At 41.2% G+C, this 25,478-nt stretch overlaps 1 protein-coding gene across 6 annotated transcripts in view; it reads left to right on the top strand.

The window, feature by feature from the left end:
* PHLDB2 (pleckstrin homology like domain family B member 2) overlaps positions 1-25,478 on the top strand; it is a 78,435-nt gene that overhangs the window by 2,724 nt on the left and 50,233 nt on the right. For all 6 annotated transcript variants that reach the window (XM_006032499.3, XM_025214262.1, XM_006032498.3 and 3 more), the window contains exons 2-5: positions 1,251-2,599; positions 13,762-14,145; positions 17,291-17,434; positions 18,282-18,419. In XM_006032499.3, the coding sequence (XP_006032561.1) occupies positions 1,251-2,599; positions 13,762-14,145; positions 17,291-17,434; positions 18,282-18,419 (2,015 nt within the window). The remainder of the gene's footprint in view (positions 1-1,250; positions 2,600-13,761; positions 14,146-17,290; positions 17,435-18,281; positions 18,420-25,478) is intronic.

Below are 25,478 nucleotides of genomic sequence, written 5' to 3'. Positions count from 1 at the left end.
ATGCAGCTTGCCTTAACTTGCCTAACTCTTCAAAGTGCTGCTTTAAAGGGTAACTGAGACATATTTTTGTATCAGCCAAAGCCGAAAATCAAGTCCCCTTATGGTTCTGCAGTTCTCCTGCAACGACTGATGCTGTCACTGACAGAAGGAGTGTAGGAGTTTGCATTCCTCTGTGCTTTAGGTATTAAAGATGTCATTGCTAGGAAGAGAAACTCAAAACTGGCGGGATAGAATTTGGTATGTAATTGAACAACAAAAACAACAACAAAATAAGAATGTGTCATGATCTGTTTTGGTGTCTGTGGTTTTAAACAGCTGTGTTTATCACAAATATTTAATTCTCCTTTAATGAAGACAAAGTATCTCACTTCATGTTTCTGTATGTCTTTAAGACTGTATTTTAAGTAACATAATTTACTGCATCTATAGAGCTTTTCATATTTTGAGTACTCTGTAGTCATTAGGGACCTAAACTGAAACAGTTGATGCCACTGAGAAACAGGTGATATTTTTACTTAGCAGTGGAGGAAACTAAGGCTGAGGAAGATTTGTTTATATTCATACCCAAAAATCACTGAAGTAAATGGAAACACAACAGACTTTGGATCGGGCCTATAGTGCATGGCTTACAATGATTAGACTGAAAGTATGGTCCAGCATTGGGCAGCTGTCTAGGACTTGAGACATGTTTGATTCCTTGCTCTTTTGTAGAATTTGCATGACATTAATCAAATCACTAATCATTCTCTCCATGCCTTGATTTCTGTTCTGTAAAATGGGGATAATGGCAATTTCGTGCTTCCACTGGGAAGTTGTGAAGATCAATAGTATATTAACAATTGGGAGATGCATAAATACTACAGTGCTGGGAGCCATGCACATAAATGTTACAGAGATGGAAGGGTTGGGACCTTCCAACCCCTCAGGAGTTACTGGTTCCTGCTTCTGTGCTATATACTTTTTATAAGCCTTTTCTAGGGAAACAAAAGGAGAGAAAGAGCGTTCAAAGAGTGTTCTAAAGTGGATAGGGCATCACACAGGGCACCCAGGGTCTTTACCAGTTATACGCAACAATGCCAGATGTCTCGCTTTCAGTTTCCCGTCCTGTAAAATAAAGTTAGAGGACTCCAACACCTTTGTAAAGTATGGATAACTTGTGTAATTATTGTTACTAATTATTCTGACATGGATTGCAGAATTGTGGTAATCACTTATTTGCTGAAAGCTATTTTTTTTCTTCCTTCTTACAGATCCCAGTAAGATTATGGCAGAATATAGCCACATACAAAACCAGATGGAATTACAAAATGCTAGTTTAGGGAAAGGTTCTGTGGCAAATTCCCTTGAAAACGATCTCCAAGATATTATGGATAACCTCAGCTCAAAGAAATATTCATCAAGCCTTAAATTTAAAACAAATGGGGATTACGTTGGTTCCTACTTAACCCTGTCACAACCTGTGTCAACTAAATCCAGTCCTTCATCCAGTGTAAAAAATATGCATTCTGCTACCAGAATTCCAGGAGGTAAGCTGTTCTCTTGTGACAGCCCTTACTTTTCAGAAAAAAGTGTCTCTGTAAAGCCCATGAGTTCCATTTCAAGTACTTCTCCATCCCTCAGTGGGTACAATCTAGGAAGGAGCGACTTTGACATTCATGTCAACAGAGAAAACGAGAAATCCTTTGGACATGTGGATCAATTTCACTATTCCAAGTATAGTCAAAAAAATAAATCGTATGACAACGTCTACTTCCCAGGAACACTGGACGGGAAGAAAAACTCAGGCTCTCTTCTTACAATGTGGAATGGAAGCTCAGGGAGTGAAATGATGCTTTCACCTGTTAGCACTTCAGGAGCAGCAAGCATGCCTTCCAGCCCAAAGCAGGGCAGGAGGATGAATATTCAAGATAGTCTAAATCTTCATCCAAGACCAGTGAAACACAAGGAGGTGATGACTGAAGCTTTGGGTTCAAGAGCTAGGAAATATTCTGGTGGGTCTCTTAGTCATATGGGAGTTTATAGTCGTTCTCTGCCTAGACTGTACAAATCGACAGAAAGCCAGCTGATGCCATTAAGTTTGCCACCAAGAAACTCTCTTGGTAACTCCAAGAGGAAAAAGCATGGAGAAAAAGATCTACCTCAAAGTGCACTAGATGCTGATAATTACCTTAATTTTTCTTCTTGCAGCTCAGGGGTTTCACCGTTTATAAATTCTGCGTCTGATAATAATTCCTATGTTAGCTCAGCTCTTTGTGTTCCTTCAAGCCCTAGGCTAGCTAAAAAAATGCTTTTAGCATCTTCTTCTTCATATGTTTCTGATGATTTTGATAGACTTGGACTCTCAGGGACAAGCCCCAGTAACTCATTCTCCCCTGTGGATATTGACAGATCATTCTCTGTCAGAAGAAACCTTTCCACTAGTTCCATGGAGTTTGATGAAACGGAGTTGGAAAGCTTCCGACAAACACCAACTTCTTTGCCCCCTTCCATTCGAGAGAGAAAGAACAGTATTAGTTCAGTAACTGGAAGAGAAGACCTAATGGACTATCACCGGAGACAGAGGGAAGAGAGGCTTCGAGAACAGGAGATGGAACGACTGGTAATTTTACTTTTTCATTTAGATTTTACCAATGGTTAATGTTTCCAAAACTGGCTTTCCAAATGTACCTAGTAAGAGTACGTAGTAGATGAAAAACATTTGTTACTGTGTTCTGAAATTTAAATGCATGACTTTATATCCTGGGGACATGTTGTTTACTCTGTCAGTCTCTAAACTTAATGGTTATTAGTAAGTTGCCTCAGCATCTCAAATGGTGTAATTCAGTTATTTAGAAAAACAAATGGAAAAAGTCTTAAAAATTATGAAAGTTCCCTCTGTGGGTTCTGTCAAAATACCTACGGATGTCTTTACATGTGCTCTGGGGCGGGGGGGAGGCACTTTAATTAGAGCAGCTCTCAGGAAGTGGGAGCTGCTTTGGGCTGGAAGTGCCCGCAGCATCTCGTGTATTCAGGGTCCCATGCTTCAAAATTTCAGTGGTGGCACTTCAACTAAAGCTCGTTCAATGAGATTTAGTTAAAATATCCCCGCTGCCATTTTGAAGAGCAGGACATTGAATACATGACATTCTGAGGCTGGTGGCATGCTCCAGCAGACTCAATTAATCAAGTCTGCTCCAATGTGCTCTAAGTACAGCATGTCACGTGCCAGAGCAGGTGTCCTGCACATCTACAGGCACTCTATGTATATAAAATCCTACAAATTGCTCTTCCCTTATCTAACATTTTCTTTTTTTTTAACTGATGGCATGTTATTGTGATAAGTTGGTAAATAACCCATATCTCCACCATAAAAGGTCAAAGGTCATGTATTTTGCAGAAGGAATCAAATACTAAAATTATTTGATGTTCCCCAATAACGTGTCCAGTGAGCACCATTTTATTTTATATAATCAAAGCAATGGCTTGATGAACTGACATATTTTTCAAAACATAGGTTTCCCTACTTTGTTCTTTCTGGTAATTGGAAAGGAATGACTATCTATCCTTCTGTAGGGATATCAAGAATGTGAATTGAAAACAAACTAATGAAAGTATACACCTATAAAAATAGTTAGAATCATAAGAGAACTAATTCTAGTAATGCAATCAAACACTGAAAAAACCCAAAACTGTAGAACATAAACGGCGCATCTACACATGCAAAAAATGTGGGATCAGTTTACTCAGAATAAACTACAGGCAGTCCTCAGACTTACGACACAATTGGTTCCTGAAAACCACGTCTTAAGTCGAAACGTTGTAAGTCGGAATCAGTTTTCCCATAGGAACAATGTTATAAATGGCGGATTGGTTCCTTTACCACGCTCAATACAGCTACCTCCAGCTAGTAAGTCTTTTGGGGTGGTGGGGCAGATCAATGCCCCCGCAGCAAGGGAGGGATTGGGGCTGGGGCTGGGGCTGGGGCTAGGGCCAGGACAGGGGCTGGGGCAATTGGTGGCAAGGGGGGGCGTGGGAAGGGGGTGGGCGGCTCCCACTGCTGTGGCCCACCAGTCCACAAGCTGCTCGTTTGGCGGCTCGTCCGGTGGCTCTCACCACTGCTCCTGCCACTGATCCGGGAAGGCATGGAGGGGAGTGTGCCCCCATATCTGCACGGGGCAGGCATGGCTTAGGCTGCACCGGGCTGTGCTCTGGGCTGGCGGAGGAAGGTGCTGAAAGTGGGGCTGTGCCCTCCTGCCGCTCGCCCAGCCGGCACAGAGCAAAGCCGCTGCATTGCCTCCGGACAAGCAGTGCACAGCGGCTGGAGCCGCCTTGGCCTCCCTGCACCTCGTGGACAAACCACGGCTTCTCCCCACCCCACCCTGGGGGAGGTGCCCCCGGATCGGGGCAGGCGGCGAAGCAAGGGCTGTGAGGAGGCTGCAGCAACCCTAAAATTTGCCGCAGCCCCTGCTGCCTGCCCGGAGCACAGCCCAGTGGAGCCCCACCTGCCCTGTGCAGATCTGAGGGCACATGCCTCCGCCATGCCCTGGTGCTGCTCACCTAGCAGCAGGAGGGCATAGCCCCTGCTCCCAGTGCCTTCCACTGCCAGCCCAGAGCACAGCCCGGCGCAGTCCTGGCCCTGCCCACCCTGTGCAGATCCGGGGGCACATTCCCCCTCCCTCCACCCGGTGTTCTTCCAGGCGGTCAGCATGCAGCGGCAGGAGCCACCCCACCAACTCCCCGCAACCTCCTACCCACTGGGCAGCCCCTATCCCAGCCACAGCTTGAGTCCCTCCCTTGCTGCAGGGGCGTTGATCTGTGCACCCATGCCTCACTACAGCAGACTTACCAGCTGGAGGCAGCTGTATCTAGTGTCGCAAAGTTGAAACCCAGTCAGAGCCTCGAAACACTGTTATAGTTTACAAAGGTCGTAAGTGACATTTGTTGTAACTCGAACAGTCGTAAGTTGAGGACTGCCTGTACTCTAGAGTAACCTGTCCCGGGCATGCATCTCCACATGCTGAGATGCAGAAGTAGATTTGCTGCTCCTAGCAACAGACTGCTCCCACTCCCTGTGGCCCTGTACTGTGCCCCTGCAGCAGCCAGGGAGAGCTCTATGCTCTCCCTTTGTGCTATCCCAGGGGCTGGCAGGGAGCATGGGGCCAGGAGACAGCTGTCTCCTAGCAGGGGCTGAGATATTATTCCCTGCCCCCAGGAGCTGCCTGCTGCTGGGGTGGGCTTCGCAATCCCAGCAGCAGGGAGATCCCAGACCCTGCTCCACAATCGCGCGGCGCAGGCTTGGAGGTTCTTATCTCCTAGCCCAAGCTCCACAACTGCAGGGCCAGGGCTCGGAGCTAAGAATCTCCCAGCTGCTGCTCCCCAGTTGCGATTGGGAAGCAGGGACTGGGAGCTCCCCAACCAGGCTCCACTGGTGGAGCTCCCCTCAGCAACAGGCAGCTCTCGGGGACAGGGAGCAGTCTCCCACCCTCCGCTGCCCAGCTGACTGGGAGCAAATGTGCTGTCTACAGCTGTCTACATGTGCCGTACTGTGCAGTAAGTAATCAAGAGTAAATTTGCTACTTGTATTTACAGGTAGGAAATTTACTTATGATTAGAGCATATAACTGCTTAATAAGCATCTGCATATGTAGATGGTAACTCTTACTGTGCAGTAATTAGCTGTCTAAAAGAGTTTTATATTTGGAATCTTTCCTAAGACAATAACACCCCACTCTACCCTCAAATAACTTGTGATGACATATTAAAATTGATTCTTTATTTAAAGGATGATGTAAACTCGATTTAAATAATTGTGCTATATGGATATGGTTTTTGTGTTTAGAAAGACCCTACAGCCTGCCATGGAATTTGCTAGGTTCTGCAATGGTCTAGTGTGTTAGTTGCTACTAAAGCAAAGTGCAGGGATACATGTGGAAATTTGAGAAAAGAATGGTGGCTGACTAATCCTTAAATATGTTTATGTCAGTGCCCTCAAGAAACAATACTGCATAGTCAGGGGTCATTACTAACGTTATGTTGAATTCTGCTTGAGGATTCATATCTGTGCAACTCTATGCCTCAAATCCTATAGATTTTCCTCCACTCAATCTTGGGATTTGTACTAAGTTAAGATATACAACTATTTTACCATTGCCTCTGAGATACTGAATCTTTTCTACTCTAAAACGTAAAATCTGGTATATTGATAACTACAAATATTTCCAAGTTATTTGCATGAAGTCTGATACCCTAAATCCATAATTAAGTTTCTAAATTAAATCGAGTTCTCCTAGCTCTCCTTAAAGTCAGTAGGTGTTACAAACAATGCTAATTGGATTACACAGAAAAAAACAAAACAGTTTTGCATGAAAGGCAAAAACATTTCAGAAAAACAAGCAAGATAGAATATCTCTCCTTTCATATTTCCCTCCATTTGGAAAGAACATTGTCCTCTTCTGAGAGATCTTATTTCTTGTAATCAGGTGAGTTTTTGATGCCAGTTTTTAACTAACGTAGAAGATTTTGGCTTAATGTTTGTACTCTGTTAAAGTTGCTTGATTCTTATTACAAGAAGGCTCTTGAGTTAGCAGTGCAACCAATTTGATAGAGATGTTCAGTCATTTAAAATGGAAAGAAAGCATGATGTACTGGTATTTTAAAGATTTTTGGGCATTGGGAGTATGCTTTTGCAGTAAGTAATGGTAAAGAAATGTTCATGTGTTATTTTTAGATGAAGTGAAAAAAATCTTTCCTTTAGTTCAGCATTTGTTTCTCTTGGTTTCACACTTTCTTAAAGTCTTGACAGGAATTAGCCTAATGCTTTCTTAACATACTGAAACATTTGAAAATGGTATATTCTATACGTTATATAGCTTAAACACAAAGGAATTTCCTTCTCTTTGATGTAATCTTCAGCTGATCATCCTGCTAAACTTTACTTTTTAAAGTCATCTGGTTAAAGGGTTGGGAATCAGAACAGTCCATTTTTCAATGATTTGAGAGTTTGAAGAACCAAGATAATTGGTTAGTAGGGTCCTGGGCGGAAGACTATGTTAAAACGTTCCGTTTTGTATTTTTGTGTATACTGGATTACATTTGGGGTTAGATTTTTTTTTTTTCAGCACGACTGAGCACCCAGAGCTCTATTTGCCATTCAGAACTTGGGTTCACAAAAAAGTATTTTTCCAGTTTAATGCAGGATTCCCAGGTTTACATGCGTGTCTTGCTTGGGAAGAAGAGAAACATGTATTGCTGGGTTCAAAGTGCTGAGTAAAAATCTGGGTTGAAAGGTTGGGAGGTGAATGATTTGTGTAGGGCAGTTAGCTTCTGTCCAAGTATTTAACCTTTTAATACTGTGTTGAAGTGAGCTGGACAAACTATAGTTAGAGAGATTCAGGGATTGATTGCAGAAATTTATTAGAAACAGTATCCACTGTGGTAGACATCAGGTATATCTACCCATATCTATCTATCCTTGTCATTTTCATAGAATACCAATAGTAATGGAGCTGCAGATGCTGCATACTTTTCTTAAGGTCCTTGCCCAAAGCCAGGACAGCCATAACCATTGTGTTATTAGTATCCAAGCTACGTTTAGTTTAAAACTTGCTTGGGTATGTGTATGCCACCTGTAGTCAATGCTACTGGACTGTAGTGTGGATAAGTCATAGGGAATCTTTAAAGGGCCATTGTCTACCACAGTGTCTTCCTTTTGCAATTTTTCTTTTCTTACAGAAACCTTTAAATGAATAATGTTCATATTGTTTTATTAGAAACCTGTGGAATTCATTTTTTTTACTTGTAATTATACAGCCCTCTGGGAACATTGAAAATACAGCCTTTACCAGGGCCTAGTCATGAAAGTTACTAGTCTGCTCTCATAGTCCAGAACAAAATGTATAGATAGATATCTACACACACAGAACACTCTCCCCTCCTCCCCTGCCTTCCCCTTCAGATGAAAAAGTGCTTTTGTTCCAATTTGTTTTGAATACTTGCAGATTTCAATAATGCACTTTTCAGTAATTTTGTAATATCCTTTACCAGCAAGTAGCAAGATGGGGGTCCAGTGCTCCTGTGGCTGGGAGCACTGGTCAGTTGATTGGGAGCCTTAGAGAGCACACAAGAGCCTTGAAGGGAGCCTTAGGAGCTTTGAAGGGAGCTGATCAGATGACTGGCACTCCCAGCCATAGCTCTAGTGTGCCCCTGAAGTTGGGAGCTCTGACCAGCTGGCTGTTACTCCAACCTCAGTCTTGAAGGGTTTCAATCCGAAGGCTGGGAGCAGCCACATATGCAATTTAAGACATGATGGGAACCAGCCACAAGGTTATTATACAAATATTACAAATATTTTGTTTAATCACTGTGTAGCTTATTCCTTGTTTTATTGCATCTTTAATTGCTTGAACATGTGGTCGGATTACTGTTTAAGACATGATTAAACAGTGAATCGTGTCTTAAGTGTAATGTCTGCTAGGGGCCTGAAATAGCAGCTGCCTTGATCATCTAGTGTTGATTTGCAGACAGTATGATATTTTGCCTCTAGATGGTGCTACATAGTAAAGAAATACGATTTAGAATTAGATAATGTCCATTACCTAGCTTTAGATATGGATCTGTAGAACATATATTTATAGGTCTCAGAGTTTCTAAAAGCCATGAATTTACTCATGAGAGATTTTAATTTAAATGAGCAATAAATTTACAAGCAATATGAAAATTCAGTTGGAAGGAACATGTTTAAAGGGACCTATTTCTCCCCAGTTAAGTGAGCTTTTATTTCATCTATGTTTATTCCATAACTGTGGAAAAAAATGGAGAATTAGTATGAACCAAGAAAGATTATATGTAGGGGTCTACCTAAATTGTGGGGAGACTTACCAATTTTCATGGGTTGATTAGGCATAAAGTTCTAGTTCTGTAGTCAAGGCCCTCCTTGGGGGTGGTGAATTGGGGAAACCACCCTGGGTCCTGTGCTTTGGGGGGCCCCGCGGAGCTGAGCAGAGCGGCCGCAGTGACTCAGCGCTGCCACTGCTTTTGTGTCCTGCTGCTTGGTACCCCACCTCCCTTGTCACCAAACCCATCACTGGCTTCTTTGCATCTGGGGCACAGGGGGTGGGGCCTTGCACAGGCTGATTTGCCCCAGGCCCCACACCCTGCTTGGGTCATCTCTGTCTGTGGTCATCTGTTGGCCACCTTGCCCCTTGGCACTGATTGGTGGGAAGAAAGCTGGGGTCCAGCATGACTGCTGGATGCCCTTTGTATGGCCCTGCCTCTTGGCGCTGATTGGTGGAAAGGCTCTGGTGCTGGGAGGAGGGGTGATGGGGCAGCTGCCATCTTGTCTCCTGCCATTCATGTTACACCACCAGCTGCCTTCCCTTCCCAGTGAGGACTACTGGCTCCCACTGGGGAACCAGCATTTTTGTTTTATTATTTTTGTTGTTGTTGTTGATTTCACGGATTTTGTGGACAATCCCAGATTTTGCGTTTTCTGCAAAAACTATGAAACTGCAAGTTAAGTAGTTCCCTCATTATATGTGATGTGGCCACATAGATTAACATTCAATAAATATAGGTTGGGATTTTCAAAACAGAGCTGATTATCCCAACTATCTTTCACTTTAATTAAAGTGAAATTATTTAAACATTAAAATTAATTAAAGATATATGTCTAGGCCTCATGCACATTTTGAAAATGTCTAACACATGATTGAAATTTTTATTGTGCTTAACCTTTTTATGGTTCTTATAATCTTAGGTTCAGACACTATAATTTAAAAACATTGTTAATTTAGGATTTACCAACACCCCTGCAAGGTAGGGAAGGCCAAATAAAGGTCATTTATCATGCCGTGAATATTTGGCAGTCTTTGCGTTAAGACAGAACAGCTGTTTAACAACAACTTCATTTAGTAAAGGAACAAATGACACATCAGATTGAAAGCACTAGGTACATTAGATATACAGGATGTAATTATCCCCAGTGTCTTGGTAAATTTTTAATATATGGGACCTATTTTTGCAAGACAGTTCGGCAGGGTCTTTAGTTTTATGTATTTTCCACAAGGCCTAAATACAAGCCACTGGTTATCTTTATTTTCTTTCTAAGATAATTAACATTTTAATGGAATATACTTAGCTCAGTGCTCAGTCTTGTAACTAATTAAAAGGAAAAGTGTGGACTAGAATACAAATTCATTTTAATGGATTTAGCTTGCATTTATATACCATATGTGAACTCAGAATCCACCACCATGTCATATCTTGAAAACCTGAATCCTTGTTTTTAAATATCAGAAAAAGGGACCATGCAGTGAGTAGGGGCATGTGTAGACAAAACGGGGACTCTAAATTGAAGTGGTGGGTTTTTAAAAATACCGCTTCAGTTTAGGGCCCTTTAAACCCCCATGTCATGCACACAACCCGCTGACTTACCTGCCTCTTCGGTGGCAGGGAAAGGAGGGCCAGCTACCAGCGGGCGGAGCGGTGCCTGGGCTGCGGCTGGGGCTGGTGCTTCACTCCATGGCAGCAGCAGCCCCCCCGAGGTGGCACCCGCTTGCAGGCATCTGGCTTGGGCAGTCCCAGGGTGCACTGCAGGTGTGAAGGGAAGCACCAGACCCCTGCACAGCTCAGGGAGGCAGGCAGCCTCGGGGTAGGGAGGGAGGTGGTGGGCGGGGAGCCAGCCTTCCCAGACTGCTTCCAGGCTGCCTGCAGGGCTTCCTGCAGAGCCCCTGAGCTGCATGGAGCCCGGTGCTTCGCTCCGCGGCTGTAGGGGCAGCAAACTAAAACTTGTCAGAGGAGTTTTGGTTTGTTGCACCCCAAGTCATTTAAGGCGCATTATGCCGCCGATTTGCTATAGCGACTGTAATTAATGCGCAATATGCCACCAACGTATGCAAACACTGACACGGTTAAAGCCCGCTTTAAAGTGTTGTGCACACATGGCCCTCATTTCATCTACACATGGCCTTCATGGCAAAGCTGAGTATATGTTGAATTTCTAACTGTCAGTGTCTCTGATGTAGGTACCCCCTTGCCAGCAATGGTAGATGTGCTGGTATGTTATTCATACTAGTACTATCTATCCCTTTTCACTGCAGATGGCTGTATTGTTAAAAACAGCAGAGTGGCCTTCAGGGAAGAAATATAGTGAAAAATCCTTAAAAGTTTTCATTCTCAGCTGAATGCACCCATTAGATAGTACAGTTTTACACACAAATCTAAATAATAACAGCAACAATAATAATGCCATAGTTTCTGTTTAACCAGAAAATAAGCATGCTGCATTCTTTGTAGTTTGCAGTGTGATGGTATTTCATGCACATGCAGCTGTTTTTGTATTTTTAGTTGCTGGGATATTTTCTCGGTTATTCACGTAAAACATTTATGGTTGGAACTCTTGAATACAGGTGTGATGGAACTGGCTGCCATGAATGATGAAGACAGAGTATACAAAATAGCAACAGAAAGAGCTTCCCGTGCATAAACTTCTTAATACCTATTGAAGTAGAAGTGATAGACACTGGCATTTCTGTAATGTGTGCTTTGAGATACTGAGACTCATCAGGCACTTTCTGAAGTGAGTCAGGTTTTTCTTCCACTAATGTTTTCCCAAGCAGTAGAGAGGGCTTTCTGCTTTGCTAGGACATGGAAAAAAAAAAAGTAAAATCTTCCTCCTACCTTTTTCCATAATGGAGCTTGCTTTAAGGGATTTTCTTATTTTAACCTGTTGAAGATAAGACAAAGTATAGTTTCAGTTTAAAATCTCGTATGTCCTTAATTGATGGGAATGTAGATGTTGATGTGAAAATGAGGAATAACACCTGTCGTTGAAGTGGTGGGACATTCCATTCCAATACCGTGTTTTCTACCTTTTACTATCGCAATGATAGTATCAGAGATCCGGATGAGTGGTGCTGTTGCAACAGCAGGAAACACATAAATAGTGGAGTTCAGGGGCAGCACTTGTCTTGTGCTATAAGGAATTGGGTTGCATATCCAGGTGGTACAGGTTTACAAGGAGAGGAAAATGCTTTGGGAATGAGAAAGTTTGGGAGTGACTATTTGGAGGGAAACAAGGCTTTAGAGGGTTGGGGTAATGCCATTGGTTGGGGGTTGAAAGCAGTCTGCTGAATCAGCTAAAAATTTCCATTCTATATCTAGCAACTTGTCCAGTTAGGTCAATAGTTTTTGTCTGACAGTGGCCACTAGTAGAGCATCTACAGGAACATGGAAGATAAGTCACAGTGATCAACTATAAATACTTTTCCCAAGGAGAAGATTTCTGCCTAACCTCTGTCATGTAATAGTTGGTTTATGCCTTGAGACAGGAAAACTTAGATCTGTACTTTAGTAAGTACATATATTTTCTCATAACTGAGGCTCTTTTCAACATTATAATTCTTTGTTAAATCCTGCTAAAAGTGAGGGACTTGTTAATTCACAATAGGTTTTATTTTACTTTAAAAAGGCTTGTATCGGAGAAACTGGAATAGTCTGATACTTTTACTTTCTTCTTGTTACCAGTTGTCACTGTCTCTAGCGAGGCAGAGATAAAGTGATTAGCTGTCATGGAAATTCTGAATTCAAGTTTGCTGCCAGGTAGTGTGTGGAAACTGAATAAACCTGTTGTGGTTCTCACAGGAGGGGGGCTGAGCGGAGGTTGTTTTTTTGCTTTTTAATCTGATGACTGATCGTCTAGAAATTATTCCAAGAGAAATGATAAGATTAAATAATTTAGAGAAACTCTTTGGTCTGTGTTATCATTAATACAAAGCCTCAGTTTTTTTACAGTGAAGCACTTTTTTTTACAGATATCTTTAATTAAGTTTATGGTAAGCAATTTTTGTGTTATTTTTTTCTCTGTAACAAAATGAATATAAACTTAAGCTAAACTACTATGTGTTAAGCATTATAAATTGGTCTAAACAAGTATTTACAAGAAATTGCATGCAATAGAACAACACTAGTTTTACTGCTTAGTAATTTTTTAAAACAGAGCTGCAGAAAACATGATTACAATTGCACGATGGATGACAGCTTAAATTGTCATAGTTACTAAGATGTTTAAGTTTAGAAAATGGAATGACTTTCTCATGAGATTTTATAACCAAGGAGTTAACTAATAAAAAGAGAAATGCCCATTCTCCGTTCTGGGCAAAATAAAACCAGAAGGACTTTATTTTCCTTTCAAACTTCTTAAGGATGAAAGTTGGGTGTCCAAAGATGGAGAGTAATACTGAAAATTGTGATATAGGGGAAGGAGGAAAAATTTAATGGAACAGGAAATCTTAAAAATTGGAACTAATGTATAAATTAGTTGAAGTAAAACATGAAAAATAATGTAATGATTACCAAGGCATAGTTTAAAGTACAAGAAGGGATGACATAAGTTTTGTAGAATAAGTTCTGTGGGACAGGGCCATATATGTGTGGGATACAAACGGAAATAAATAGTAATCATCCATTATGATGTAGGTAGAATCTTGAAATTCAGATGTTGGGTTTATCTTTTTCAGACATGTAGATCTCTTCTCTTTTAGAGCTTGCATTTGGTTCAGTTATACTTTTACATAGAACTCATTTATACTGAAATTATTTTCCAGCTTTAACTTGACTTACAAACTTTAATTTTTATGCTACACCATCACTGTTAGAAGTACAAAGGTAACTTGATTGTACATTTAAAAAAATACTGCACCTGAATAGTGCTGATCTTTCCTTTGGTTAAAATTTTCTGTGAAACTTACCACTCCCACCTCTTTTTTTTTTTTTTTGAATAACAAGGAGCGACAACGACTGGAGACTATCCTCAGTTTGTGTGCAGAATACTCCAAACCTGATAGTGACCCTGCTGCTGTTGCCACTGTTGCTGATGTTCAGAAAATTAACAAAGAACTTGAAAAACTTCAGCTGTCAGATGAAGATTCTGTATTCGAAGATTCTCAAATTAATCCAGAAACGAGATTTAGAAACCACTTGAAATTGTCAACAAGCGATTCTGATTTCTCAGAGTTGAGTAATGTCAGTCGAAGTGCTGGCTCCTTCCTCTCGTCTAGAGGTATTAGAGCTGATGAACATATTGGTGAAAATATGAAAACTCCACCTTTAGTTTCTTCTGCTTTCCTGAAGGATTCCAATGAGTCTTCTTACCTAAGCATCACACCAAAGGTAATGCTGTTCAGAAGTACAATCTCAGTACAATTAGTTGAATCACAATGAAAATCAGTTAAATATGAGTCATAATAACAAAGTGCATTTGACTTGGTCCAAGATGTATTAAAACCGTGATGACCTCTTTCCTCTGAAAAGTGTATCTTTTAATCATGTTTTCAAAAGTGATGAACAACTCTAGTGTGGCTTTATATTTCTGAGGGGAGTGATATATGCTAAAATACCAATTTCAAAATATTTAAAGCAGCAGCATATCAGACATTACAGGCTGGTTTGGTTTTCATGAGGAAAATTAATTAAGGAAAATTAAATGTCGCACCACACCATTTCAAGCATTTGAGCCTCTGACCAGGTGAGGAGGCAAAGAACTGAAAATTTCTCCTCCCCTTTCCTAAGACTTCCTCCTGCTAACCAGCCAGCTCCCAAGAATAGTTGTAAAGTGGGTGGAGAGGAATTCCCTGGGCTGACTTTACAGTCCTCCTTCCCTTTCCTTTTTCTGGACAGAGCTGCCCTTCAAATCAACTTGCTGCTTCCTTTGGAGCCTATTGTGGTGAATTGCCTATTCACATGCAGCAGAAACCAGGCTAAGGATTTTTTTTTCAGTTGGCAGCTCTTCACTTTAAGAAATTAATTTAAAATATTCCCTATTTGTTTCATAGGCATTCTTTTTAGTTGAAAGAGTTCTTTTAAAAAATATTGTGGAAGTCTTATCAATGATGAAAACTTTAAAAATCTAACATGTTTCTTCCCATTTATTTGTTTTACCTTTTCTGAAATGTCTTTTATGTAGAACAGTGAAAGTCTAATCTCTGGTATATTTCTGTATTTTAGGACTGTGTTCTATTGGAAGTTTCCTAGAGTTTTAGTTTAGTAAATTTGAACCAAATTTGACTTGACAATTTTCCCCTCCTCCATCCTTTTATAGTTGGGATCTTGCTTTGTTGTTGTAGGTATACTGTTTGTTTTTGTGCTGCAGATAGCCGGGACAAAGAAACTACAGTAAAGAAAGGCTTTACTGTAGTTGTACAATGAACCTTTCAGAGTGGTTTTGGCCTGACAGTTAAAATAGATTGTGCCCAGATTATTGCAGAAATAATAATAAATTACCAGTTGCAATATCAAGTAATCATTTTATCTCAACAGCTAATCCATTAACACTAACCCTTTAGGGGTATCCATAACACAAGATGTCAAGACAGAATGAATCAGTCATTTTAACCATAATTTCACAACAGTTTTCTCACACTGGTTGGTTTAATGATAGGTTTCAGTTTGTAGCTTCCAGGTATTTTAACCAGAAACATGCTTCCTCTAGCTGTACCCTGGCATATTGGTTCTTCCCTTTTTTATTTGACAGTTATGTTTAATCATATTGTGTGCAAGTTTTTGTGGTCTTGCAACTTTTTAATGCTTGTGAGTGTTGCTTTCCTTCCATAAGTGGGAGATCCTATATTTAATCGTTGCCGGGAAGTGAAATTGAAGATGTTATGTCAGCGTGATCCAAACAGGATACCGGACAAAAAGAAGCTTTCCTGCTAGGATTACTAGCACTAGTGATTAAGGAATACCATTCATTTATTGTAAAGGGTGCCCTGCTAACCACAGAGAACAGCAGCAACAGGCATCTGAATATTAATGAAATATAGCTCATTGTTTTAAAATATCAAAGTCAGATTTCTGCTGCTAAAAAGCACTTTCTCTTAGAATAGTAAGTGGGCAGCTGAACCGTACCCATTTTGAAGGAGGCCATATGATCTGACAGTTAAAAGCCAATGACTAAGAGCCAGAACATGGTTCTAATTCCAACTGGAGACAATGAATGAGTGACCTTCTAAATGTAATTTGACTCTGTTACCTCAGTCAGTCCTGTTTTGAAAACAGGATAATATGCAAAAGTAATTTAAAATCAGGGGCTACTTCTACACTAGGCTTTCCTGGGCAAAAAAAAAGGCTGCAAAAGTTGTTTTTTCCAAGATCTCTCATAATTATTCAGTAGATAAATGAGGCAAAAACATGGTAATTGATTATGTTTCTATCTTTAAAAACCTTAATAATTGGTTAATTATGCTGTAGTGCACATATAGGTTTCTGTTTATGTAGACTTAACGTATACTTTAAAAGAAATTTACCTTTCCATATTTACTTTACTTCAGCAAAGAGAAATTTGACTTTTTACATCCTCATGATGGATTATCTTGGTTTTATCTGTGAAGGATATAACTAACAAGAAGAGCATATGATAAAATTTTCCACATATTGAATCGAATTATTGGACGGTTGTCTTAAATTCATCCCCCTACTGCTGTGGCAGATAAGGCAGCAGTGGGGATGATGAGCCAGACCCCTGTCTCTTGCTCCCCCATGCCTTTGCCTCCCCCCATGATACCTGTAGCTGGTGCCTGCCCCCCTGTTCATGTACCTGCACCCAATGCCTGCTCACCTTTGACATACTACCCCATCTCTTGCCCCCCTGTCCCTGAACCCTTGCTACTTGTCCCTCCCACCCATGATCCCTTTGTTGCTTGCACCACCCCTGTTACTTACCTTCCACTGCAACTCTGGCTCCAACTTCAGTACCATAGCAGTCAGTGGCGGTGGCCCCAACCCTGTCCCAGCCCAATCGGGGAGAAGCAGCGGTGGCAGCTCCAGGAATCACCTGGTTAGGGCCAGGCTGGAGTTGAAAGTATGTGGTAGCAGGGGGACAGGCAGATGGGGGACCAGGTTGAGTAGTCTTCCCTGGGCTATCCCAAGCCATACACTGCAGGTCTCGCCTTATGCACCCACCCCAACTGCAAGATCTCCTCTGCACTCCCCCCACCATGAACTCCCTCCCATAGTACATGAGCCACCTTAGCCTGGGGCAGGCAGTGACTTAGCTTCAGCTTTTGGCCCCTGGGCTGAAGCTGGGGCTGAGCTGCCACCTGCTCTGGGCTAGTACTCAAATCTAAGATAAGGCTTTTTTCTCCCCCCTTGTTGACTGGGGTGAAAAACCTCATCTTGGGTTCATGTAAAATAAGGTACATATAAAAGCAGAACTTTTAATGATTCAATGTGCACAAATTTGCTCAACACAATGTGAGAGGAGGAAAAACATGCTGTGTTAGAATTGTGCTACTAAACACCTTACAATGGCTAATTGCAGACATCAGAATGCACAAGCAGTGAACAAAGAGGGCACGAACTTGGTCAGCTGGAGGAGGAGCGCATAGCAGTATTAAATAATTTGGAGGAACTTGAACAGAAGATCAAAGATTTAAATGACCAGATGGATGAATCTTCAAGAGAGGTATGAACAGATAAGAATCTCCTGTTTCTTTTCACATGTTTTTATTTTAAATGTCCTGCTTGCTAAATGTGCATGGGATTTGTGATGCATGCATATTCTTGTTCATACCTTTTATTACTACTGTCTTTTGGACAAAATTTTGTGCAATAATGTTAATTGATATTTATGCATTATGGGGAATCAGGGGCTTTTTTATTTGCAGAAGGATGGCCCCCATGATTGTATCAACCTTTACAAACTCTGACTACTAATTGAAATTACACTAGTCCTAATTATTGAATGGTTTCTGGATTCATCTGAGTACCTCATATCATTTGGGAGCATTACACTGGTGTCTCATGTAGCCTGTGAAAGAGTAAGGAAGTGAGGTAACTTCCCATTAAAAGTCCTTGTCCCCATGCTGAAAAGATTGTGATGCTCTCTTGATTTCTGGAATCTCACACTTGCAAACTAAGCTGGATAGGTCTTTAGGTTATGTTGCCTCTAATTATCAACAACAGGAAAGAAGCAGCTGTTCTAAGACTGGTGAGTGCAAAGACTCTGCACAGACAGTAGGTACAGTATGATGCAGAAAGAAGCAGAGAAGAGAGGAAGTGGAAAATAAAAATGAATGCAAAAAATTAATGTACAAAGTAAAGTTTGTTTGAACTTGTTTTTGCAGTGTTTATGTTGAAATTCCTTATACGTATTTGTGATCTCCTTTTACCATGCTCTTATGTTATCAGCATTGCTTTTTTTTTAAATGTAGCTATACACTGAATAAGCACACTTCGAATCATCTCAAATATCGTTTCTCAAGATTTCTTTGTAAGCTGGACTGCTTTTGAGAAATGTTTTGTGTTCCTAGCTGGATATGGAATGTGCCCTTTTGGATGGGGAACAGAAATCTGAAACAACAGAACTTCTGAAAGAGAAGGAAATATTGGATCATCTAAACAGGAAGATAGCTGAGCTGGAGAGAAATGTTATTGGCGAAAAGACAAAGGTAAACACAGTAATGATCTTTGCTAATTTGTACTCAGTTTTCCTTGGTCTTAAAGTGTATTTACATTTTTAATATGGGTAGAGATGTTCTCGCTTCATGTGGGTGGCTTCACTTATAATTGGAAGAAGATAACCATTTTACAAACTTTGTTCTTGAAATGCTCTTGGTTTTCCAAGGTGTGTTTGATTATGATTAGCAACATGAGGTGATCAGATCTTTTTACTTTCTCATCTGAAAGGTATTTGAGATATTTGGGAGGCATTAAAGGATAATGAAAGAGAGCAAATGCTGGCTGTTTGCGCTCAGCACATATTTTTTCACGTATAACTTGGACTACAATATCTGATTGCAGTCATAGTATCTGTTGTTTAAATAAGGGTATTAATTTGAATTAGCCTAAGGTTTGTGTCATAAGTATTATTTTAGAACTCTTCATTAGGGTAAATTATCATTAATTCTGCTGCGCCCTCCCCCCCGAACGTTTTACTGTTTTCTTAGCAAAACAATTAGGACCATGTTATTGTAGTTGAATTTTAGCGTGGCTTTTTGGACTACACAGAATGATAAGCAAGACATCTGTTCAAGTAATGAACATTTATTTAATACAACCATGTAAATTCATTCAGCTTGCTGTGCTGAAGTGTTGGTACTCTACATTGAGTTCTCTGGGCACCAGGGCAAATTAATACATTGGTTCACACACAAATATAGTCCATAATTTTAATTACTTTTTAATATGCAGTTGCTCCTGCAAAAAAAAAATGGACTGTTTAATAAAATTTTACATGTCAGAAATGGAAAAAGTGTTATAAGGTGAATTTTTCTCCATCATGGCAGAGGCAGATTGCGTCCTCTAACATGTGGTCAAGTATGTTTTCCAGTCAATCAATTCTTTTTTTGAGAGGACATTCCACAGCCTGTTATATCTCACTGTCAGGAAGTCTTTCTGGATGTTCAGCCAACAATGTTTCCTTTTTTAATTTCATATAACTCAGTGTAAACCTGTCTCTTGGGGAATTGTACTTACTAATTTTTCTTCCCCCTTCCTTTCTAGTTGTGCAAAATATATTTGCAGTCCTTTACATCTGCCCCACTCCATTCTACTGGTTAAAATAAGCTGCACATTTTAATCTCTCTTAAGCATTCATTCAAAGTCAAGCCTCTGGCTTGTATTTATACTGTAGCATTTTTCAGAGGTCTCTTTTTCTGTCTTCCCTTTTTTGAACCTGAATGTTCCCTAAGGCTGTAAGGGAGGTACTTGTGACCTCCTTGTTCTGAGAAGTGACATGCATGTGTAATTAAGCTTGGCTGCTTGTAGACATTGAAAAACAAACCACAAAAAACATCAACAACAACAAAAACGCCCTTTACCTGAAGAAGTAGCAGGTTACTTCGACCTGGCTACACAGCATCTATATAGATTTGGAAAAAAAAAAATTAAAGCTGAGTCAATCAGCTATTAGAAGCATCAAAATAGCCCCACTAAAGCATCAGATCTATACAGACGTCCGGCAAACCGGGTCCAACTAATGTGATGCTTGTTCTCGGCATGTGCTGGGTTTGGTGCAGGGGTGTACCAAGTTTAAAGTGCCATTTTGAGGGGGGGTTAAACATCCGCAAGCAGCAAATCTATCCCTGCCTTCTGTTTCAGATCTGCACTTGCCTTAAATTTCAGTGATCCTGCAGCTTTCAGTAGTTCTATGCAAATTCTATAGTTGTATTTTAACTTGGATGGTGAATCAGTTTTGTGTTAGTTTGTTTTCTTTAGTAGTCCAAGGGTCAGTCTGAATCAGGCAGTAGAAGTTATGGCTCTGCACACTGCATCTCTTTGAAGTGAATCTATTAGGAAGCATTCAGTTTGCCGGAGTGATATTTTGCTTTTCTTTGACCCCAAAATGCATCAAATGATTTCCTGTTTTATCAAAAGTTACCATGTTTTGGTGATTAGAAAACAAAACTGGCAAATCTGGTTTCATTTTTCAGCTGAATGAAAAGCAGAAAATAGAAGATTAGAAAAATGACCTTTATTTGATGGGTGAATTTATTTACAATACTTGTTTACAATGCCACACTCTCTCTCATATGGATTAAAATAGTTTAAGTAGTTTTGTCCTGAGTGTCCCTTTCCCTGGATAACAATGGTTTCCCAAATCTTATACCCGCAGCTGTGCCAATAGTAAAAGTTTCTTTCTTTTTACTTTTTAATAAAAAAAAATGAGGGAATATAAATATGTGTTCTGGTTGGGGCCTGGAATGTTTGAATAAAATTGAAATATAAAACAAATACTAACTTTTGCAAAATAAATATCATAAAGTCATAGCTGGGATTTCCTAAAGAACAAAGCAAAAGTTAACAAATAGATTGGACCAATTAATTCTTTAGCTAACTGTAAGTAATAGTTTTCTGTACTGTGTTTAATATTTATGCATAAGATAAAGCTCTCTGACTGTCTCATGAGTTAAACAAATTTTTGTGTATCCTGGGCTAGGATGCCTGCTGAGGTGCTGGTGATTTCCCAGGTGGCACTTTTCTCTGAGAGAGTACTGAATATATATTCCCTGTAATAACATCAGGTCTCAGTTTGCTGCTAATAAGTATCATGTTTAGGATAGGTCCTTATGATTCTGTGGCATGGCTTTTGCAAATGCTAGTACTTTGGATTACTTGTGACAGTTACATTTCAGTCTTATCTGGTTATTTCTTCCACAGCATTGTCTGTCTGTTTTGTTTTGCATGGCTAAGTACCAATAAAGAGTTAATGTGAAATGGTGTCTGCATGGATAGTGAATATCATTCACTGAGAAAGAGAGAGGATGATAGTGCTGTTCATGATGGCATTACCTTAATGCTGATGGAAATGTTTGAGTGTCTTCTGGAATTTATTTGAGCAGGTGTTTTGACAGGAAACCCCCTGCATGAATTAATTTGATCCTTATGGAAGCACCTGTTCAAGAAACTTGTGAAATTCTTAAAAAGAGAGGTCATAAATAGAAAGATAATGATTATGCCATCTGTATATTTAAAATAGACCAAAATGGAAGTTTTCGTATTTCTTATTACCTTTTATTTGTAAATGTGGTCAGCCTTGTGAACTTGGAGCAGAATTCATTGTTGATAATGTATTCAGTCTTGTAAACTCTTGTATTGCTTATGTCCAGTCTTGCAATATGTGGACATTGGAGTCAGAAGCGGACTGGCCAAGTTTGCCGATGACACCAAACTTTGGGGCAATCCAGGCTGACCTGGACAGGCTCAGCAAATGGGCGGACGAGAACCTGATGGTGTTTAACACTGAAAAATGCAAGGTTCTCCACCTTGGGAGGAATAACCTGCAGCATCCTTATAGGTTCGGCAGTGCTACACTGGCTAGCACTATGAAAGAAAGAGACTTGGGGGTCATCATTGACCACAAGATGAACATGAGCCTGCAATGCGATGCTGCAGCTAGTAAAGCGACCAAAACGCTGGCTTGCGTCCATAGATGCTTCTGAAGCAAATCCCGGGACGTCATTCTCCCCTTGTACTCGGCCTTGGTGAGGCCACAGCTGGAGTACTGCATCCGGTTTTGGGCCCCACAATTCAAAAAGGATGTGGAGAAGCTTGAGAGAGTCCAGAGAAGAGCCATGCGCACGATGAGAGGTCAGGAAAACAGACCTTACGAAGACAGGCTGAGAGCCCTGGGGCTCTTTAGCCTGGAAAAGCGCAGGCTCAGGGGTGATCTGATGGCCACCTATAAGTTTATCAGGGGTGACCACCAGTATCTGGGGGAACATTTGTTCACCAGAGCGCCCCAAGTGATGACGAGGTTGAATAGTTATAAACTACTGCAAGACCATTTCAGGCTGGACATAAGGAAGAATTTCTTTACTGTCCGAGGCCCCAAGGTCTGGAACAGCCTGCCACCAGAGGTTCAAGCGCCTACATTGAACACCGTCAAGAGTAAATTGGATGCTTATCTTGCTGGGATCCTATGACCCCAGCTGACTTCCTGCCATTCGGGTGGGGGGCTGGACTCGATGATCTTCTGAGGTCCCTTCCAGCCCTAATGTCTATGAAAACAGTAGATATTTCACAGATTTCTTTTCTTGAAGTTCCTGATGCTGGAGTGAAATGATTGCTTTATCATTTCAGCTTTCATTAAAAAGTATTTGCTGGCCCTCATAGTGGTAGAAGACCATTTGAAACAGGAAGTGGTGCACCTTACAGACCAAGAAGCTAGAGGGCAAAGAAAACAATCTTACTATGCTAAAAATGTCCTTCTTTTTTTAAAGGCAGTCTTAGAAACGTAGATAGGGCTGACTGATTCTTTTTGTTTTGAACACCGAGTTGGCTTTGCTATTCAATATTGAAGTAGTAAGTAGCTTTGTTATTTCAGAATGTAGACAATCATAACAAATTAGAGACACAATGGGTGCATCTACACATGCCAATTTAAGGCACTTTAGGCCAATTTAAGGCGCATTAAGGATATACGTCTACATGTGCAAGTGTAGACACATTAAAGCACATTAATGTTGTGTATGGACTGACATGGGACTGAAGTTAGTCCCACATCATTGCGTGGACATGGCATTAATGTGCTTTAACATGTGTATGTGTAGATGCGAGTCCAAATTGCCTTAATGCACATTAATGCATATTTAAATTTAGGCATGCCTAAATGTACATCTAGACACACCCAATGTGTAGTCTTGGTATGGGGGAAACCCAGGACTAGAATTTGAAGAGGGAGAGGGGAGGATTCTGGTGATGACAATCTGATCAGGGTCCTAGACTTGCACTAAGGATACCTTGTAGTCAGTTTTAGACTCTGCTGTGGAACGGTGCTGAAAAAAAGAAGCCATATTGTTGCTGTGAACATAACAGTACATTGTTTTAAATTAGGTAAAATAAAACACTTTAAAATAAAATCCATTTATTTCATTTTTCAATGGGATGAAATGATATTTTCACAAGAAAGCAGATTCATTAGCTAATTCTTCCACTGGCTAGTTCACCCTTAGGTCTTCACCTGTGCTAGAAAATAGCCTTTCTATTATCTAGATGTAAAAGTAATGTCATTTTCATAACCTGCTTCATGAATCTTTTTATGCAGTTGGGCATCTATGGTGCTGAAACTCAGTGACTTAGGTCTGAGATATCTGAATGAAAGCATTCTGAAAACATGGGGATCAGAATTAAAAGAAAAACATTAAATAATGAATAAACATAAGACAATGGTGCTGATGGACACTGGCACAGATTAGTAGAATATGTGGAAGGAAACTCTCTTCTGCTTCAGAATAAATGGCCTTGAGAGACTGAAGGCTTAACTTATGAGTAAAGAGTACTCTTTCTTCTCCTGTGGGACCCTTGCCTTGTGTTTGGCTGAAATGTATACTCTGGAACCAATGTCTCTTATCAATTACAGTGTTTCCTGTCTATCGTCAAGAGCAAATTCCATACAGACATCAGGAAAAATTGGCAGAGGGTAACTTGTCATCCTGTAGTATATTTAATGTTGTTTCTTGATATTTGTGTAAGTAGTTTCCAGTTACAAACTAGAAGATCCTGTATGGGACAAACATTTGGCTCAATGGACAAACCCTTACTATGCAGGTTACAGAAATTAAACAATGGAAGAAATGACAGTATGCCAATCCATTATTCCAACAACTAAATTATATATGTTGGTGTAACAGAGCACTCTGTGCTCTGTTACTGTCAGGGGCCTGAGCGGCAACCAGGTAGACCACAGCTGCCGGTGGTGGTAATCAAGCAGAGTTGTCTGATTGGGGAACAGGGCCCAGCTGGAATATGTAGGGGCTGGGTTCCTGAACTGCAGGGCAGGAGTCTGCTGCTACCAGCCAAGGAGGCAATATCCAGCTGAGCTGCTGCCTGGAACATCTTGGTGGTAAGAGATGGGGCTGTGGGGAAGGAGGAGGCCCCATGGTCCTGGGCATGATGTGAAACTGCACCCTGCCAGGAGAGGGTGGCCTGGTAGAGCTACCTGCAGCAGGGTAGCCCCCCAGAAATGCCAGGCCAGTTACCTCCCTGGTGAAAGGCGAGTAGGGCTGCCCGAAAACCCCAGCCCCCACATCCCTGGTGGGTGAGACCTGAGACAGGGTGAGCCAAGACTCACTGCAAGCACTGAGGCAGGGCCCAGGCTGGTGGAGGGACCTGTGGCAGCACCCAGTCTCTCAGGAGAGCCTGGGTGCATTATGGAGCTGGGTGTTAGGCTTCAGTGGAGATGGGCCTTGGAGCCGTAGTCCCATTGTGACGGGCTTGGAGCCCAGTGAGGGGGCCTGGGGCCCAGAGATGAAGACAGTGGGTGATGCCCAGGAACGGGGCTTGGAGCCCGAGGACAGGGCAGGCTTGTAGCCCGGGGACAGGGCTTGGAGCCTGAGGATGGGGCTTAGTGTCAGGTGAGGCTTGTGGCCTGGGGACGGGGCCTGGAGCCAGCAGATGGGGCTGGTAGGCCAGGGATGGGGCTGGGAGCCCAGTACATGTAGAGATTATGATGAGACTGGGTGTTAGGCCAGAATGATAATGAGTCCAGGTGTTAGGCCATAATGATGATGAGGCTGGGTCCCAGGCCAAGAAACATCTGCAAGGCATGGGACATGTCAAGGGAAGGTTGGAGCGTGTACAGAGGCCCTTGTCATCAGGGCAGGTAAAGGGCAGCTTTCCACCTGATTAGCATCAGACAGTCAGGAACATCAATGTGTGGTAGATGAGATGGGCAGGTGGCTAGCCCAGAAACAAGCGGGTGGGCCTATATAGAGATCAGCCCCGGGATGCCTACTTGTTACAGTTGGTAATTTCTAATGAAGCTTTTTTCCTCTTGGTCCATAATTCAGGTTATTGTATTTTTTTGCAACAAAAATATACAAAGCCTGAAGTCAATCAAATTAATGCTTTATGATCCTTTAAATCTGTATTAATAAAGCATCAGGTGAGCCAGTTACTTAAGTTTGTCTTATTTAAAAAAAGAGGATAGTGAGATAATCCTTAGAACTCTGAAACATTAAGCTTACCCTGAAACCATTATTTCTTTCTAGTTATTGCCCAGTAGTTTA

Source organism: Alligator sinensis, unplaced genomic scaffold, assembly GCF_000455745.1.
Source record: "Alligator sinensis unplaced genomic scaffold, ASM45574v1 scaffold359_1, whole genome shotgun sequence".
NCBI classification, from domain to species: domain Eukaryota; kingdom Metazoa; phylum Chordata; order Crocodylia; family Alligatoridae; genus Alligator; species Alligator sinensis.
Note: the sequence above shows the minus strand (reverse complement) of the source record. Positions and strands in the feature narration are given on the sequence as shown.